Here is a 17,111-nt window from a genome sequence, read left to right on the forward strand (position 1 = left end):
TAGCAAGCTATTGGATTAACTGACCTCACTAGTCTCCAACAGAAGTTGTTCATTTCCTCGTATTTTTATTTTATGCCATTCTTCCCTCCAGAAACATTTTGCCTCTTCTTCTTCATTGACTTGATTTTCAATCTAAAGTTCATAAACCTCTTTTATGACTCTAAACCATAATTACCTCTTCTTTTTCAAAATTTCTATAGCAATTCTATTGCTATGGTCTAAGTGACTTGGTACTTAATTATTTAATAATTTGTATTGAAATCTAAATTTAAGATGTATTTAATTTAGATGCATAAGTTTTGACTCCCTAATTAGATGTAAATTTTCTAAAAGGCAGAAACAACTTGCTATTTTAAAACACAGATGTGCTCATAGTAACCAAAGCAGAGAAGCTTTTTGTTCCCCAATATCTGTTCTCCACTTCTTACTTAGTGCGGCCCCTGCCTTTTAGCTGGGTATGTGGACGTTTTGAAGGTAAGTAGGACCAAGAGACCGCTAAACTCTGGCCAAAAACAAATGAAAGAAAATGCTTTAAGTGATTGCCAGGAAGTTCCCTTAAAAAGGGGGCATGAAAGAATACCATTCTTTACTTCTAAGAAAGAGTACAAGTAACAGTGACAGACTCGAATGCAGAGGCCATACTCAGAGAATGACAGAGTTATGAGATCTGGGGTGCACAGGGTGCAGACCCCTTATTTGTGGAGTTTCCATACCTGCCCCAGTCTATGTTAACTCTGATTGACATGAGTAAAAAACCAAACTTCTGCAGTATTAAAAATCACAATTATTTTAAATTTTCTGTAATTGGTAGCCAGTAAGAGTCCTAACTAATATACTGGACTTTAAATTGAACTGATTATTACATTTTATGCTAATAATTATTAAAGTTTGTTTATGTAATGATTAATAAATGTGTATATTTATAGTTGAACTATATATTCATAAACAAATGTTAAAGTAAAAGAAGAAATCAGCCATTTTTAGAGATAACTGAAAGCAGTACTTCTATAAACATCATGAATGTTGAGGTGCTACTGCTATCCCGTTTTCTTCTAATTGGCTAGAAATATATCAAAAAAGCTCTGTTTATGACTAAACTTTGAAAGGTATTCTTTGGACTACCTTGTCATCTGCTATTTGATGCTTAAAATATTCTTAAATTATTGCTCAAAAAGTGGTACACAATTTAAGAACTATTGGCTACCTATATTAAAAAAAAATAAGTCAGTCTGTATACTTCGTAACAGATTCTTTTGCATTTTATTCTGCAAAATCCTAGCAGAAATAGCAACAGGAAGATGTTTCTCAGAGGTCTGTTTCACATTCACTTAACATACATTAGGTCCCTTTATTATAATCTCATAGTTTTGAAATTAACAAATGAGGTAGGGCAGAGAAAGAACAAATAATTACTAAGACATTAAGTAAATGTCATATAGAGATGAAGTAATTTTTAGTTTTCTCTCTTTCTTAATAAATACAACTAATTGTCCAAAAAAAGAATAAGTGCTGCCTACATTGGCATTTCAATGAGCCACTGATTCCTAATTACAATCCCAATTACTGCAGCAATTGGTACAATTTCAGGAGACATTAATAGGTAAAATGAGCAGTTTGTATCATGGTTTTTATGATGAGTAAGAATTCACAAAGTTGATAGCTATTGAAAGCAGTTTTTAATACCATTAAAGTTAATTTATACAAATAAATTAAGACCTCCTAAAGGAAAGAACTTGTAAGATAAACTGATTTTCCAATGAGCACATATTCAAGGAAGACATCATTAAATATAACTTCCTAATCATATCTGTTCCATAGAGCTAGCTGTATGACTAGGGCAAGTCTCTATTCATCCTGCAAAACCAAGACCGTGGATGTAGCAAATGCTACAAACAGTAGGCTATAAGCAGATATAATTAGTGCTTGCTTTAGAAATCATTTTGTTCATTCATCCCAAGTTACTTATGAAGAAATAGGTACAGAAACAGAACATGACTTAAAGTATAAAGTGATGCTGATGACAGTTTTTATATGAACCTAGAACTCCTCACAGTACAATATTCCTTTTATTATAACACACAGCCTACCTACCGTCCGAGGAAAGTAGAAAGAGGAAGAAGAGAGAGGTGGAGAAAGAGTGAAAAAAAGAGAAGAGGAGGAGAAAAAGGATAGACACCAATGATTTTCATAGCTTATTTCCATATACATCAATGAAATTATAAAGCAGGTTCCTGTTCAGTCCAAGGACAGATGTTAAGAGTTTAAATCTCCACTAATTACAAAACTACTTTTTTGAAACAGCACTGCATAGGGACCTTTATATTATGCTAGCTCTAGAGATCTCATCATGTTTCTATGTATTTTAAATAATCTGATAACTGAAAATCATGAGAGTACTCTAACTTTCCCCTACATCTGGGCAATATGCGCCAACAGATTTAGTGCTTCTAATTCTCTTAACAATTCTACAATTTAAGTATTGTTATCCTCCTTGTTTCACAACTGAGGTCAATGAGGGTTTTCCAAAGGTCAGCATCATACAAAGTGGTGGAGGTGGGGTTTATGTCCTGGCTATCTGGTTCAAGAATGTAATTACTGTCAAATCTAAAAAAGTCGATCTTGGCTGGGCATGGTGGCTCACACCTGTAATCCCTGCACATTGGGAGGCCAAGGTGGATGAATCACCTGAGGTCAGTAGTTCGAGACCAGCCTAGCCAACATGGAAAAACCCGGTCTCTACTAAAAATAGAAAAATTAGCTGGGGATAGTGGCATGCACCTATAATCCCCACTACTAGGGAGGCTGAGGCAGGAGAATCGCTTGAACTCAGGGGGCAAAGGTTGCAGTGAGCCAAGATCACGCCACAGCACTCCGACCTGGGCAACAGAGTGAGACTCCGTCTCAAAAAAAAAAGTCAATCTCATAGAATACAGAGTCAAATGGTGGTTACCAAAGACTGAGGTGGTTATAAGCGTGGAGATGCTGGCCAAAGGACAAGTAACTACAGTTGGAGAGAAGGAATAAATTTAAGAGACCTATTATATAAAATGGTGACTTTAGTTAATTTAGTATAGACCATAATAATAACTATGTTAAGTGAGGCACTTGTTAATTAGATAGATTTAGCCATTCTACAATGTATATGTGTCAAAACATGTTGTACATAGTAGTATTACCCTTCAATTAAAATTTTACATTTTTTATCATTATGGGTACATAATAGGATACATAATATTGATGGGGTAAAAAAATTATCTATCTATCTATCTATCTATCTATCTATCTATCTATCTATCTAAACTGCTCACCCACCTCATGGTATGTGGCTGTGCTCTAAGTAGCACATTAATAATCAGTAAGAATTTTTTTAGGTCCTATTGTGAATCAGAAGGTTCTAGTTCCTGCAAAACATTTTATTTTCAATAGTTCTGTGGCAAGTATTCCTTTACACAAATAAAAATAGGTAGCTTACAGAATTTAAAAAATTAAAAAATTTTATATCTGTATGAATAGACTCTGCTTGATCTTTACAATACTGTGAAGTAATGGGGAAGTTGACTTTCCCATATTACAAATGTAGAAACTGAAAGCCTGAAAAAGCAGGTTGATGAATTTAGCAAAAAGAAATACAAGACAATCAGTTAAGTTTGAATTTCAATAAAAAATAAATACTGTCTTAGTAAAAGTATATCCCAAATATTGCATGAAGCATAATTATACTAAAAAGTTCTTCATTGCTTATTTGAAATTTAAATTTAATTGGACATCCTTTATCATATCTGCTAATCCTTCAGAAAAGTGACCTAAGGCCATCGGCTAAAATCTGTGCCTTCTGACCAGTTTTGCTATGTGGTATTATTGCCTGACTTTATGACTTAGTCATGTTTAGATTCCTTCCAGAGTTGTATTTCAGTTTCTTTGTCAACTCACTTGTAAACTTCAATTATGTTCTTTAATGTCTGAGATAAAGAGAAAGCTGCATTTAGGCAAAATTATTCTAGTTGACATGTACTATTGTAGAAACACCTACTGTTTCCTATTTTCAGAGTACTTTTCATCATATTATCTCATTGATCACAATAACCCCCAGGGAATAAACTGAGAAGTTATTAGTGTTCCAATTTTTGAAACTTGATGATTAGGACTCAGAAGGCTTAAGAGATCTACCCAGGTTACCACAGGTTGTAGGGAGATACTGGCCTGACGGTCTTCTATGTGAAATTTCAATTAAGTAGAAGTAACATATATGCTGTTTCCACTTACCATTAAGATAATCAAAATACTGAAAGACTATTTTTGATCTCTGGTTTAACATAGAATAAACACGGGTGAGTTTTTCTATATTACTTTGCTTCTACCAAAATGATATAATCAGAGACGTATATATAGTCTATTAAAAAAAATTTTTTAATCGCATCATTTAAACAAAGCTTTAAACTTGGTGATCATGTTAAATGTGTTGAAAATATAGTCTTACAAAAACAGAAACACAGTCATCCACTTTAAAAATTATAACATTGTCTTAATGTCTTTACTAATGACTTGATTGTATTATATCATTATTGTCATAAGGAGCAACTCAGTAACAGATTCACTAAACTAAAATTGATTCAAGTGTATTCCACAGCAGTCAAGTGGGCTATTTTACAGACCCTCCTGTAACAGGTAAATGAATTCAACCTCACTGTCATTTAGTGAGTCAATTTGCTTGCCAAACTCTTTTTTTTTTTGAGATGGAGTTTCGCTCATTACCCAGGCTGGAGTGCAATGGCGCAATCTCAGCTCACCGCAACCTCCGCCTCCTGGGTTCAGGCAATTCTCCTGCCTCAGCCTCCCGAGTAGCTGGGATTACAGGCACGCGCCACCGTGCCCAGCTAATTTTTGTATTTTTAGTAGAGACGGGGTTTCACCTTGTTGACCAAGATGGTCTCGATCTCTTGACCTCGTGATCCACCCGCCTCGGCCTCTCAAAGTCCTGGGATTATAGGCGTGAGCCACCATGCCCAGCCGCTTGCCAAACTCTTACATAAAAACTAGATATTATGAGTGTGAACAGGGTTGCTTCCACACCTAATGTTCTGCAGAGACTGATGCAGGACTTTTCTCCGTCACTTTGCCAGCTGGAGACCTCCGGCCAGTGACGTCCCTACCCAGGCCTTACTTGGGCCTGGGTTCACCACAGGAAACACTCCATCTTCTCTGCCTGCTGGTCAGCACCCAGCCTGCACTATGGCATGTATCCCATGGCCACCGCAACTGTGCACTCAGCCCTTGATGGGAGGGAGTGTGTGAGTAAGTGAGTGCAGGCTCCAATCAGCTATTCTAAGTGCTGGCACAGAAGCAGGCTCTGTATGGGGCTTGCGGCTAGACTAGGCATGTTGCAAGTGACTCCTGTGGTGGACTCTGTCACCCTGAAAGGGGGAACATAGTGGTGCCCAGGCAGGGGTGCCCCTGACCCTGAGGCATGCATTACAGCATGCTAATTAGCTCTTTCAGTCCTGCTGTCTGTAGCCTGACAGACGATGGCACATTAACAGCTCTGTCAGTCCCTTGTTTCACTCTGGCCCATGGCTCCCAGGCTGGCTCAGCCCTGCCACTGCTTCCTGGTGTGTTGGGCAGCTGCCCTCCACCAGCGGAGGCCAGAGGGCCATAGTGTTACAACCTTCTTTGCACCCACATTCTGTGGGTCCCACGTTCTCATCACACGTCCAAGAAGAATGAGGCGATGCTGACAACTGACGAGTGGGGAGGGCAGAGAAGAATCTTATTGAGCACTGAGAAAGCTCTCAGAGGACAGGGAATGTAAGGGTCGTCCCCCACCTGATGTTACGTGGTCTCTCGCTCAGTGTGGCTGGGTCTGGGGCTTTTATGGACTCAGAATGGGGAATTCATGTTGAATGGTTTGTAAGTATACAAAAAAGACTAAAACAAAGGCACCACTCAAAGGTGGGCATGACAGTGTAAAATACCAATTAGGAAAGGGTAGGTGTATGTAAAATAGGTGAAGGGTGGGGATCAATCAGAGGAAAACATGTCAAATGGGAAGAGAGATTCTCAATCTGGTCCAAAGATTTACCCGGGAATTACAGATAGGCTTTGAACTGTCTTCGGCTTGAAGGCAGTGTTACCCCAGAAACCCTCCCCTGTCTTCATAGATTTTGTCTGTCTCCTGCCTCTATCAAGACCACATGAATTCTGCTAAATATGTTTTCCAAGATGAAATGAATACATGTCAACACATTTGAAAATATATGATTAGCATTAAAATATTAAAGTCATCATCCCTCAGCATTTGAAATTAATTACAGAATATGTTTTACCAGTAATTTTTGAAGTTAACTGCTATTTGTTCAAACAGCCACTTTTGAAAAGTGTTCATAATACAACTAATCTTTCCATCTACCTCTTGATCCCCATGTTTTCTCTCCCATGTTGCATCCATTCTTTCCTTCCTCTCCTCTCGTTTTTCTTTTGTAACCCTTGTCTCCTCCCTGGACATCATCATTCTCTCTCTGATACTGGGCTGTTGGTTGCTCATTATCATCCTAATTTTTTTTTAATAATTATTTCCTTCTTTCCCTTAGTTATTTATATATGGAATATATAATATTCTTAAAAGCTATATAATGCTGTAAGTTATTGACAAATATATTCTTATATTTGTATATTACTGGATAGGATATCAGATGTCTATTTCCTATATTTTAAATTATGTCAGGTCTTATAATTTATAAATGTTTTGTAAGACCTGATATAATTTTAAGGTTTATCACATCAGGTTTACCGTGTGCATGAGTAGTGTTCTTTTTCCTTTATATTATGTTACATACTGAAATTTTAAGTCTTCTGATAGTATTTAACATGTTAATAAAATAATAAGATTATGTTTAGCAGGGTTGTATTAAAGTGAACAACATTCCATAAAGGAAAAATTTCACTATTATAATGATAAACTATGTGATATATTCTCCGCATTAGATATTAATAAAAATATTTTATAACTCATTTTTTCAATATTTAATACAAACTTGGCCTTTCCTAGTGTGTTGGCTTATGCAGAAAAAAATTATTACTGATTTTACCATCTGGCATTTGCAACCCTGAAGAAGTTATATGGTCTTTACCTAACTTGAGTACCATCTGATCTGATGATATCCAGACACTTTCATTCATTGCTATAATATTACAATCCAAACCTATATGTTTTTAAATTTTTATTTCACTCCTATTTACTGCTTTGACTTTTTACAAGACTAACTCAATTTGTTAAATATGTTTAGGACACCCAAGCCTCAAGAAGAATTATGCTATTTAAAGTCATATAGTAGCCATTTAAAAGTCATATGGTAGCCATTTATCGAGCATGGATCCTATAACTCAGATCACGTGTTTGAGGGAGAAAATGCATTTTATGTTTGTCATCTTGCTTTAAAAAGTGGAGAAGTTAAAAACACCAACAGATATTTGACTTAAAGTTTTTTCAATAGGTTTTCAGGATGTACTAGAGATTAATTTTTCATTTTTGTATAGAAATTACTATTTCTCCTTACTCTTTTATAATAATACACATTTATAAAAAGATTTTTTATTTTAACATCTATTCACCTTCACTGAGTATATACAATCACTAAGATGCATTCAGAAGTAATGCAACCTGACACATGAGAAAAACTCTATTTTCATTGTGATTTCATTTTATTTCTTGTCCTACTCATTTTAACAAATTCACATCTACTGATTAAAGAAATGCATTAACACTTATGTTACAAATTTCAATCTCAGACTTAAAATCTGAAGATAAATATTTCAATTAATTTACAAAATTCAGCTCTCTAACATGACTCACAGCTTGGTGCATGCTGAGCGGCTGGGCCTCTGTCTCGGAGCTGTTTTAAGACTGATGGTAACTTCCTGTTCCAGGTATTCACCTAAGGATACCTGCTCACGGTCTCACAGCGGCATGGCCTGATTCCAGTTACCAGTAGCTCCAATTGCTCCTTAGGTATTTCAGTCTAAAGTGATTTTGGCCAATCTAAAGCCATGTAAAGAGGAATATTCTTTCCTTATAAACGTAGTGTGATATAATCATATTTTTCTTACAATGTCAGGGAAGATAACAGAATGTTCTCCAGAAACACTGAGCCTGGAACTTGACAATGATTGAATCACTAAGCACCTACCTGGATAATATCGAGCCAGGCCAGTGGCACTGCCAAAAACCTGCCACAACAGTGAAGGGTCTTCCTCTCGATTTTTTTTGAAAACTTCATCTAAGGCACTTGTCCAGTTGAGTTCATTTAACACAATTGTTGCTAACAAAAAAAAGAAAAAAAATAATTCAAATTTATAATTAAACACTGAATCTGTCTTCATTTATTTACAAAATAATATTAAATATGTTCATTGTTCTACCTATAAAAGCACTTTAATCGAGTCATTATCAACAAGTTTTAGACATTTTAGAGGACAGTTTGACTGGATCTAATACCAACATGCACATCGTGTTCATTGAAAAATGTTCTTAAGAGATTTACGCTCTGGAGAGAATTTCTGAAAATAAAATTTTATATGACAGTGGCCCTACTGACATTTTGGCCTGGATTATTCTTTGTCGTGGGGTCTGTCCTGTGAACTGTACAATGTTTAGCAGCAACTCTAGCCTGTACCCACGGGATACCAGTAGCTCCCCATCCCCCAGTTGTGACAAGCAAAAATGTCTCCAGAATGTCAGATGGCCCCTGGGGGACAAAATCCGTCCTGCTTGAGAACCACTGTGACACATAAAATATGAGGAGGGATGAGTGGTATTCCTTTTTATCTTCAGAAGTAATTCTGAGGAAACCTATAGGACACCTTAGGACAGAATTTTAACACCACAGTACTCAACTATTGATGACTCGAGGAGGCATAGCAGCATAAATTAGCCTGCTAACTAAGTAAAAAAAAAAAAAAGATGTTGTTGTTGAGCACAGCTTATTAACTGTGTTTACACAACGAAAATATATATATTTTAGTGATGGGAAAATTCATTCAGAGGCTTGACAATATCAGTGTTAAAAACAAACTAGCTGACACTTTATCACTACCTTCATAAATGATAGGGTTGGTTGGTTTGTTTTTGCTACTGGTTAGTTCTGTTAATTAGGGCACGGTGCCAATAAGGGCCAGATGATGATTCTGATACATATTTATAACTAGAAACTGATCTGGGATAGGTATTACAAACATGTACCATTCATTACCATGCAAGAGAAACAATTAGAATGTAGGACATAATATGGGTTAAAATAGTTAAGTTATAAAATAATTTCTAATTATTGGCCCTCATGATCATAACTTCTCAAGTCTAGCATACTAAAAATTTAATTGGCCTAATATAATTTTCCTAATACAACACAAAAAGATGACACAGATAATCTTATATGTAAAATACACATCAGAGATTAGCAGATTGGGCCACTCTGCATTTGACAATCTCTGACCACGCCTGAACAGTGGAAATGTGCTTAAGATAAAGACTGGAGATATGGCTTAACTTTTTTCTATTTTTTTCTGTGATGACAGCAAATAAAGCAAATGAATACCATAGAGGTTAAATCACACACAAGCTTTTTTAAAGGTAAAATTAAAAAGAGCTTCTGTGAAAAAAGATGCACAGCCTATGTGTTTATATTTTAAAGAGTGTATCATTTACAAAAACAAGGTGATTGTGAAACTGTTCTGGGACCAGCATGCTAATGCAGTTCCACATTATTGAAAACTAACAAGATTTTCATCTTTATGGATGCGATTACTTTCAAAAAGATCAGTTGTGTGTGTGTGAATATTCATGAGCTGCGTCAAATCCATCCTGCATATGAGATACTAGAGAATTCATATTCAAAAGCATGATCCAATGAACACTAAGTGGCTAGTTATATGAGAATTTATATTCACACAGATAACCTGAACTGATACCCATTATGCATGAATATTTATATCAATATACAAAATAGCACAGAAAGAGGGACATTGTGCTTTCTCTTAAACATTTTGACTTTTATAGTAATATTCTACTAAACAAATGTTTATTTATGATCAAGATAGACTTCATTAATGCCCAATCTATTCTATCTCTTTAATTTCCTTGACTCTTTCATTCATATTAGGCAACAATATCTAGTTATTTATAATAAAGTTTTATTTGTTTTCAAGGCTGCTAACTTTTTCTTAGTTTTGTTTGATAACAGCTACTAAGTATTGGGTACTGACACACTGATTTGTGAATTATAGTTTTATATAGTGAGGGAAAAAGTCAAGCTCTAAAACATTCCTATTATCCTGGCAATATGCTTTAAAATTTCCAGTTGATGCTTTGTAAATTTTCTTTTTCTGACAAGCCATTATTAAGGTAGATTTCAAAAAATTTTTCTCAAAATGTGTTCATCTACAAATGAGCAAATTATATAAGGAATTCCCAGACTAGGCACTAGAACTGATTTTTAAATTTGACTCAGAATGAAAGTATTGGTATTGTACACCATCACATCAGTACGGTTTATAAATTTGATAATACGCAATGTATAGTAAGATGTAAGAATACAGATACTTCCATGTACTGGTGTACAGTTACAGGGACTTCTTAATGCAACCATTATCCTATTAGTCACAATCTTTTTATGGATGTCCAGAAACCAAAATTCAAAGAAAATCTGCTATAGCAATGCAAAATTACTACAGTCTTTGTAGGGGGCAGTTTGACTGGATCTACCTACCAACATGCACAGAGTGTTCTTCAAGAGATTTATACCATGGAGAGAATATGGGTCTCCAGTTCTTAATCAGAGTATTATAGATCCAGAATCACACATTCAATTATACCATTCACATTCCTTAAAATATCAAAACTAGAAAGTAGGATTCAATTGGTTCACTAGGAAAATTTTTTTCAAATAATATTAAAAGTAGCTAAAAAATAAAGAAAATATTTGTAAAGCATCAAACACACCAGAATGAATACTATTTTAGACCTTGGGTTTTCTGCATACAGTTTTCTGATCCATATTATGAATTATATTTGACTAATAAACATTTATTATTCTGGTACTTTGAAAAGACCAGACTTTTCTTCTTCTAAATCTTAAAAAATTAAATAGCTCATCCAGAATTAATAAGATGCCCAACATTTCTCCTTCTTTATCCTATTAGCACACTCAGGATAAATAATGCTGAAATAAGAGGGTAATCTGCAGATGATGGAATAATATAACACTAAATGCATAATACTGGCTGTGCTAAGTTTATGTCATTTCCTGGATATGAATTCTGCTCTGTCATTTCCATTCTACTAACACATACATTATCTCTCTTCTCTTCCTTCATCTCTCCCTCTCCTCTGCCCCACCTTAACCCCCATCTCTGTTTCTGTCTGTCTCTCTTAACGTGTTAGTAAAGTATATTTAGGAAGATTTTTTAGACTCACCATTCTGGTTACAACCAGGTAAAAGTCAAGTGCTTTTTGAAGTTAAAAGTTGTTTTCAGAAGATCTTTTGTTTTATGTTATAAAGAGTTTATGTGGTTATGCTGGTGCCTTTCTCTATTCTCAGAAAGTAGTTTTAGTCTTTCCTGTTTTCCTGACACCATAGTTGTTAAAAAATAAAAGGTATAAAACATGATTCTTTCATAATGGGAAAAATGAAACAAGGCCAAATTCCTTGGAAAATTATTCTCAGCAAATATTACTCTAGATTATGAAACTGTATTTTTTCATTCATAAAAAACCTAATCTCAAAAAATAATGTCTAAAGTTTAATAAATTTCAACAAAATTCAACAAAAAAAATTTTAATTTGTCTTTGTATATTACAAAGACTTCAAAATGCAATGATTATTCTATAAGTCATAATATTTACTTGAATGTCCAGAGCAAACAATCAAAATTCAAAGGATTTTAATTGTGGAAAAATCAATATAAATTAGTAGCCAAATAATGTTTAATATAAAAATTCCAGAATAACTTTCACTAAATAAAAAACTTAAAATATTTTTTGAGCACAAAACTCCCTTTATTTGAAGACATATATTTAATAATATTGATAAGAGGTGAATGGTATTCTATAAATGGGTATTATTTTAAATTATATTTTATATTATCAATTATATATTCTATATCTGTTTTGGCATCAGGGACTGGTTTTGTTAAAGATAATTTTTCCACAAATGGACGTGGGAGATGGTATCATAATGAAACTGTTCCCCCTCAGATCACCAGGCATTATTAGGTTCTCATAAGGAGAATGAAACCTAGATCTCTCACATGTGCCATTCACAACAGGGTTGATGCTCCTACAAGACTCTAATGCTGCTGTTCACCTGATAGAAGGCAGAGCTCAGGAAGTAAGGCTCTCCTGCTGCATGGCCCAGTTCCTAACAGGTCAGGGACCCAGACCAGTCCATGGTCCATGGTTGGGGATTCCTGTTCTATATGATATTATATTATTTATTGGATATTATTTCCACAGTTGCTCTGTTTTTCTTCCCTATCCCTGACAAAGAGTAATGCTTTACATTCACACACACATCTAGTTTCTTGCTTGAAATGAAATTAGAAGTACATGAGTGGTCAATATTTTTTCACTATACAAGACTGCTCAATGCCAATCTAGCCTTGAACCTACTACCAGTTACTGACAAATTTGGCTAACTGTCTTATATTAGGAGTGAAATTAGTTCTCATTTTCTACCAACTTTTAAGAAATGACGATCTTTATCCCTGTTGAAAAATTCAATTTTGTAAAAATTAAGTCTTTTATAGATGTCCAAGGCCAAGCCTACAAAAAGCAGTGAATGCTTAGAAAGCAAACCTTGACTTTGAGGCCTTTATTCTGAATGGCATAACAGGATTTCGCTGATAATCGATTCAGAATGCCAAGCATACATCTCTATTCTTTGTTTATTTAGTTTTCAAAAACATGGCCTCCGTGTTCAGCAAGGCTCTCTTTTAGAGTATTCTATTGTTCAGTCTGGATTCTCAAGGGAAGAAAGAAAAATCTAATTTGTAACAGCACAAAAGAAACCCTTTACATTTGCTGCTAATTCTTCCAAAAAACAAGGCTCTTCTATCTATATCTTGTTTATGACATGGAATACAGAATATCTGACGAGCTCTGAATCCAAAGTTCTTCTGCAAACTTCAACCAATAAAATGTTGCACTACTGCTCCCTTTTAAGTTTTAATTAAGTTTGTATTAAGTTTGAATATATTTTGTTGATTTATTCAGTGTCCAAAGCCTCACCATACATTCATGCCACCATATGACTATTTGAAAAATCTTAATGTTATTTATAATGTCAACTACAGCTTTTTAAACAGATTTATTGAGATGTCATTGACATATATAAAATAGTATAAAGTATGTTTTGATATACCTGTATGTTGTAAAGTTGTCAAAATCAAGCTAATTAACTTTTCCATCACCTTTATATAACTACCATTAGGGTGGAGGCTGGGGGAATTGAATTTAAGATCTATCCTCCTAGAATATTACAAGTATACAATATTGTTAACTACCCAAGCCATGCTTTATATTAGATCCAGAAATTATCTTTTAAAACTGAATCTTTGTACCCTCACCTACAGCTTTCTAATGAAGCAGAATTATGCAAGAAAAAAAGAAAAACATTTGTTATGATTTACTTAAAATACGAAATAACTTTAATAAGTCTTTCATAAAAGATGTAGCTACTGGAGATACGTAGGAAACTATATACTAAAAAGTATTTTGTTTAATACTACTGAGTATCATACAGTTAAATAAGTAAAGCAAAAGAACAGTCAAAAAATGTTTGCTATTTCATGTAATTTATAATACTACTCGATTACAGCCTTGCATTGAGATAAAAATTAGTATATGCCATTGCTACTAACAAATATTTACTTAGTAATATTTATTAAGCACTTACTGTATGCCAAGTATTAATGATTTCCTAAGCATCATTTCATTTAACTTTTAAAATGACACTTTAAGTAGAATATTAGTATTACCTTCCTTTTTAGAAAACAAAAATAAAATCTTGTCCAGTCACAGTGGCTCACGCCTGTAATCCCAGCACTTTGGGAGGCCGAGGCAGGTAGATCATGAGGTCAGGAGTTCGAGACCAGCCTGGCCAATATGATAAAACCTCCTCTCTACTAAAAATACAAAAAATTAGCTGGGCGTGGTGGTGTGTGCCTGCAGTCCCAGCTGCTCAGGAGGCTGAGGCAGGAGAATTGCTTGAATCCGGTAGGCAGAAGTTGCAGTGAGCCAAGATCTCACCACTGTACTCCAGCCTGGGTGACAGAACAAGACTCCATCTCAAAAACAAAACAAAACAAAACAAAAATCAAAAATAAAATCTCAAAAGGTTACACAAAAATCAAACAGTGCAAGCTGTAAAGATCGCATTCAAACAAGTGTACTAGATTTCAAAATTCCTGCCTATGAGCTACTTATTTCTAGGCTTTTCAAAACTTTTTGTGTCGCTCTGATTATCTAGAATTTTAAATCGAAAAAAACAAGATGGCCTATATCTTTGTAGCACAATAGTTCCTAATTAAGACATATATTTCACCCCAGAAAATATTTGGTGATGTCTAGGACGTTTTTCATGGTCACACTAGTTGGGTGCTACTGGCATCTAGTGAGTAGAGGCCAGAGATGCTTTACAGTGCACAGGATAGACCCCACAGAATTATCAATCCTAAAAAGTCAATAGTGCCTCAGTTGAGAAATCCTGTTCAAGTAAAACTACAAATACAACTGATCAACTCTGGGGAGAAAAAAAATCAGTGTACCCAATGAATAGTGTCAATAAAAAGCCACAGGAAACTTCTACAAAATAAAAGTTTATATATTAAAAAAGTATTTCTTCGTGATAGTAAATTATGTCTGTATTTCATTCTACATTTTGGCACTCTTTGGGTTGGGCAAATTTTCGGTTTTAATTTTGGAAACTCTTACTATTCTCTTCCTAAAACAAGCAAGCAAGGGTTTCAAATCTAGTTTTTAGTGCCCTTAAATGTTACCACCTCCACACCTTTCATTTTTGGACAATCATACAATATTAGTGACTTTGTTTAGTTTTAGATTCAACACTGATTCTAAGTATGATTGTAAACAAAATATATCTTTTGTGACAAATGTTCACTTCATACCATACGAAATAAGGTAGTCATGAAAAGAGTTGCATTATCAGACGAGCTGAGCCAGATGTCACTAATTTTATTCACCAACCCTCATCTCTGAAAAGAAAGATGTTAATAAGAAGAAACCTACTGATCTAATTAAGTGCACAGGGAAAAAAAGAATCCACTTTAAGGAGTAGACAGTGTGCATAAATATTAAAATGAACGAATCTTTTCAGTGGATTTGGCTAATGGAATCTCATCTAATCTCAGTGTAAATGAAAGATTAATAAGGTACAGGGAGATGGGAAGACCAAATCTAATCTCTCTAATCATGTCTCGGGCACCAGAATCCACCTCCCACTGAGGATGGGAGAGCAGAAGGCTCTGAGGCACACAAGGACCTTGATGAGGAGATAAGCCTTATTCCTACAGTTAATTTGGTACAAATATGAAAAGGCCCTTGTCCTTGTCAGTTGTCTAGCCCCTGTATTACTGAGATTTCTGGCCTTGCCCCCTATCACTTTAGTTTCCTGCAGATTGAGCACCTGGCCAATGCCCAGAACACAGCTGTTCTGCTTTAATGAAATCTGCAAATTGTGGAGCACAGAGGAGGAGCTCAGAAGAAATCCACTTTATTATTAAAGAAAATAAGAGCAATGCAAGGGGAACAGAAGACACTAGGATCTAATATCTTGTGTCTTAATGGAAGGATTTAATGTCACTTTAAATAAAATGGTAACTGCAAGATTTGGGGAGGGAGAGGGCTATATTTTGTGTAAGAAATGTCAGAAATATAGGAGCCCCAAGGTTAAAATAGCATTTTATCCTTTGAGCACTCTAAGTTTTTCTCTTCCTAGTATTATCAAAACCAAATGAATTATTAATGACTTTGACAGCCTAGAATCACAATCACTAGTACAACATGCCACTTAAAACAAATCCCTTAACTTCTTATGCTTCTGTTCTTTTCATCTAAAAAAAAATGGATATAGCTATATGAAGGATCCTAGATAGCCTATAGGGTTGGTGTCAAGGTCAAGTAAGTTTAGGAATGAGAACGGAATTAACAAGCATATTTTTATTCCAGTTCTGTCCTCAGCCAGATTAAAATACTGTAAAGTACTCATCTTAAGTGTCTCACAGAGACAACAGCTTCTGACATGTCAGCGTATTGTTTTAGTCCGGTCAATACTTTTTTTTCCTTGAATAAAAACATGTTTTACATAGAGCAGAGTGTAATTCTGTTTATGTTGTGTAAAACAATATTCTTTCTGCTCAACCCCCTAATGCGCTCACATCATAAGATACTCTTCATTAGAATCAGCTAGTTGAAAATTTTCATTTCAAATTTAGGAACATTATCTAATTTATAAATATAAACTAGCATAATTACCTGAAGAAAATACAATATCTTCTGTTGATAGTACTTCACAGTCATGAGAAATGTTAGTATATGTAATTAAATGTGTAGATAAATTGTTAAATTTCTATTCTGTATTTTAGAGTAATATTTCAGTAAATACATAGCCTGCTAAATTCTGGATAAACAACAAGAAATGCCCGGAAGATCTTTTATTTAGACCTTGAAAAGGGAAATAAAATATGTAAGTTTAAAAAAACATCAGAAACTCAGAGCAGAGCAGCGAAGTTGGAACCCATAGAAGAATGAATATGCAATTAAGACCAAATTTAAAGAACTCCAAATTAAAGTGAGAAAGAGAGAGAGAGAGAGAGTGTGTGTGTGTGTCTGTGAGAGAGAGAGAGAGTTTTTTTCATGCGTACTATAGATTTTCTTGCTGGTGAGGCCTTTTTCTAAGTGGTATTTTTAAAAGGAGCATGTGAATGTGTGTAACATGTGCAAAGACTATTCTCACCCATTATCCACCCTCTTACAGACTGTAAGTCTTTCTGTCAGAAGTAGCCATTTGACCTTGGAAAAGTCTTTTACCCTCTCTAAACCTCCATTT

At 34.8% G+C, this 17,111-nt stretch overlaps 1 protein-coding gene across 8 annotated transcripts in view; it reads right to left on the reverse strand.

Annotated features, from left to right (window-relative positions):
- Nucleotides 1-17,111, reverse strand: part of CACNA2D1 (calcium voltage-gated channel auxiliary subunit alpha2delta 1) — a 490,964-nt gene that overhangs the window by 124,713 nt on the left and 349,140 nt on the right. For all 8 annotated transcript variants that reach the window (XM_021674256.2, XM_021674264.2, XM_021674268.2 and 5 more), the window contains exon 7: nucleotides 8,181-8,312. In XM_021674256.2, the coding sequence (XP_021529931.1) occupies nucleotides 8,181-8,312 (132 nt within the window). The remainder of the gene's footprint in view (nucleotides 1-8,180; nucleotides 8,313-17,111) is intronic.

Source organism: Aotus nancymaae, unplaced genomic scaffold, assembly GCF_030222135.1.
Source record: "Aotus nancymaae isolate 86718 unplaced genomic scaffold, 86718_ANA_hifiasm-v0.15.2.pri h1tg000002l, whole genome shotgun sequence".
Classification (NCBI taxonomy): domain Eukaryota; kingdom Metazoa; phylum Chordata; class Mammalia; order Primates; family Aotidae; genus Aotus; species Aotus nancymaae.